At 28.3% G+C, this 3,635-nt stretch overlaps 1 protein-coding gene across 1 annotated transcript in view; it reads right to left on the bottom strand.

Moving 5' to 3' along the window:
- LOC106685782 (uncharacterized) overlaps positions 1-3,269 on the bottom strand; it is a 15,665-nt gene extending 12,396 nt beyond the window's left edge. The window contains exon 1 of the mRNA XM_024363900.2: positions 3,032-3,269. Within this exon, the coding sequence (XP_024219668.1) occupies positions 3,032-3,154 (123 nt within the window). The 5' untranslated portion in view covers positions 3,155-3,269. The remainder of the gene's footprint in view (positions 1-3,031) is intronic.
- Between the last annotated feature and the right edge of the window lie 366 nt (positions 3,270-3,635).

The following is a 3,635-nucleotide window of genomic DNA, read 5'->3' as shown; positions in this document are numbered from 1 at the left end:
AACTGTAAAATATATAAAATAATTATTCACTTCTGATTTCAATTCTATTCTTAAATTAAGGTGTAATGATTGGAAATTGTCAGTTGCAATGTGAAAATATATAGAAAAAAGCACGTTTAAATGAAAATAAGGAAGAAGCATGTTGGATATAAGAGGGGTAGAATTTCAGAGGGCCAGTGGAGTGGCTATCAGGAAATTTTGGCAATATAAGGTTTCCAGGATAGGGTTAGGTCAAACAGTAATACCTAAGTTTTTGATAGAGCAGCTGAAGGTGATGAGGAGGTCATTTGGATTAAGATAGAATCGATGGTGTTGGATCTAAGCAGCAATGAAAGTGGCCTGAGTATTCATAGCTTTTAGCCTTAATTTATTTAAATTTATCCAGGCACTGATCCAATCTAGGTCTCCCTGAATATTGTCAGAAATGCTAAGCTTACCTCAGAAGGTAGAAAGAATAAATATTTTAGGAAGTCGTCAACGTATAGGTGGTGGGAACAGTAGTGGAGAAATAATCACGCCAAGGGCTACTCCTGAGGACAGGGCTTACCCTTAAGAACAACAACAACTGCTCAAGTTGTATCTGACAGGAATGATTAGATATATGCTGATTTATTCAACAAAAATTAAAATTTTACAATTTAGCCTAAAATGAGCATAATGTGGAACATTAAATTTCAATATATTATTCCATAGATCAGCAATCGGATAGAGAATGAGTTTAAAACATGTTAAGCAACAGAATAAAACGTGTACCTAATAACATAGAAATCTGGTCTCTACTTATGATTTTCTAATACCCCTCTAGCTGCAGAAGGATTTTGGTTTGTCTTCACTTTCTCCAGATTGTGGCATGTAACTAGAGCGAATGGCTGAGGAGAGAATAATTTAGCTCATATCATGAATGATTGAAACAGATTATTAATTAATAGGTTAAATTAATGTTAATTTTGTGACATTATTATTTATTCCATTTTTTCATAAATCACAGACAAATTTATGAGTGAAACAATGATTTCATAGTTATACCTAAAAAAAAAAATACAATTTCATTCAGAAAAACCCCAAAACGTGCAATTTCGTGCAACATACTACTAGTGTGAAAAGAATGTACATTTCATTCTTTAATTTCTGTTGAGGTTTGGCTGAATTTGAAGCTTTAAATTATTTAAATACTGTTGGATATCTAAAACAAAGACTATCATAAACAACATAAAGTCAATAAATAAACTTAATGATGTTTAGAATAGTTTTATTCTATAATATATACACTGTATATATATTTATGATAATAATAATGATTAACAAAAATGGTGATTACGAACAACAATTCAGCCTAATATCTATTACTTTTACATCATTACTCATGACCAGCAAAGCTTGCAACAATTTTTTTAGTCTAAAAGAGGTTGGGACAAAGCATATTAGGATAGAAATAAACACTAATGTTAAAACTTCTACCTTAGTAGCTATTTTAACTATTAAAATAGTAGCTATTTTAACCTTTCATTACAGAGAAACCCTCTCTTACTTTCTAATTCCAAATAATCTCTTAACATTGTCTAATTCCCACTTGAGCACAAACTATCATCGACTAAATTATTTTTCTCTATCATGTTCTCCATTATTTAACTTAGAATGGACTTAGTCTATTGGTTTTGGATCTAATATTGCTCAGTTTTTATATTGGTCTCAAATTTTACACATAAAAATTATTGTGGCCAAAAAAGTATCCTATCGTTAATTTTTCTATATTCCCAACCATACTTCCCCTAATGAACCATCTACCAATATATTTTGTTGTATTTTGTAACTTTTACAGAAAGTTAGAAAAGGAAAAATATAAAATTTATTTCAAAAAAATCTTCTTAAATAGCTCTCCTTAAAGATAGTCAATAAGATAGTGAGCAGGGCTAGAAACAGGACACTTGAGGTAACTAATAAGGACCTACTATGGTGACCAGTGTTTATGTTGCCTTGTATAAAAAGAACATCATAGCCAACAACAGTAGCAAATGACAAGACATATTCTTGAATACTGTTTTATTTTGAAGGGATAGGGAACCACATCTAAAGTTAACAGAACAAACAGATGAATAGGAGGACAAACAAACAAAATAAATGAAGAGCCATGGATAAAACATGAAAATAAATAAAAAGTAGTTTACAATTTGTTATATATATCATGGCTCATTAGTGTATTGGAAAACTCTTCTGGGGCATATCAATGATCTGGAAAGGGGGATTTTACTGTTTTCAAAGCATGGCAAACTACTTCAATTAACAGCATGGTTCTAAAGTATTTACACTGTATTAAAGTAAAATATAATATAACAGAAAAATAAAATAACTAAAGTCACTTAGGAAATGAGGGAAGTGAATTGTCTGATTAACATAATGCCAGATAAGTAGCTAAAAGTAAGATTACACATTATAAAACCTAATATTTCTGCATAAAATATATAGGTAAGGGCTGTTATATGAAATTGGAAGGCTTTTTACATAACTATACTATAAAACAATGTAACAGAAGGGATATTATATAATCAAAACCTGGGATGCAAAGCAGAAAAAAGTAATAAAGTCTCCTTCTCAGATTAATCCCAAATATATTTCTGAATTTAATCGCATACATTAAAAAATTATAAATACTCCGGGAACATGGACAGAAAAAATTATATTTCAAAATACATAATTAGAATGATATTTAGTCAAATCATACATATATATTTGTCCTTAATATGACAGACCAAATTCCGAATTGATCAGGACTACTGAAAACACTATTGATTAGCAATAGTAAAAGGAGATTTTAGCAGTAGACAAAGTTTGATTATACAAAAACTACAGACAGGGTTTGATTAAATTCATAAGAAAATTGGAATTGAACAAACTAATGATTAACATTAACTCAATTAAAAGCAAATCGGATTCTCATAGATCATAGATAAATTTAGAGAAAAAAACTAAATAATAAAAAACTTTTAAATGAGTTAAGTAAATAAATAAATAAAGATGATAAAAAAAGACTTACATCTATTAACAGGTCCTGAAGTTTTTCAGTATCATTTAAAGCAACAGAAATATAATATGACACAATACTTTTAATAAATGAATCTGATTTACATCCATCTTTTATTGATTCTAAAATTAACATCAGTGAAGTAGATATTGATCCTGAAACTTGATATAATTTAGCAGAAGCATCATATTCACCAACATCACCACACTGAAATAAAAACAATAAATTGAGGATGCAGTCTCAATGGTAAAATTCATTTAGTTATAGTAGGTAATACATAATTTAATACTCTAAATGCAAAGTAATAAAAATATGTATCCTAGTAAAAAATAAAACAAAGAATTTACAATAATAAGAATTAAATAAAATTCCAAATTTTCTACCTATATTTCCAAAGATGTTAGTTAATTAAAACAAATTTAGAAACAATACCAAATGAGCGATAAGCAAACATTGTTCGAATAGCATTATTCAAATAAAAATGTACTTGATAACCTATATTTTGTGTTCATTATTTATTTCTTCTTTATTCAAAATATTTACTATTCCTTATCTGCATTATTAACTTACTATTGGTTTATTCATATTATTTTATTTATAAGACAAAAAATATGTT

This window comes from Halyomorpha halys, unplaced genomic scaffold, assembly GCF_000696795.3.
Source record: "Halyomorpha halys isolate HHAL.00 unplaced genomic scaffold, Hhal_1.1 Scaffold742.1, whole genome shotgun sequence".
Taxonomy (NCBI): Eukaryota; Metazoa; Arthropoda; class Insecta; order Hemiptera; family Pentatomidae; genus Halyomorpha; species Halyomorpha halys.
The sequence above is the reverse complement of the archived record's forward strand: the minus strand, read 5'-3'. Positions and strand labels throughout refer to the sequence as shown.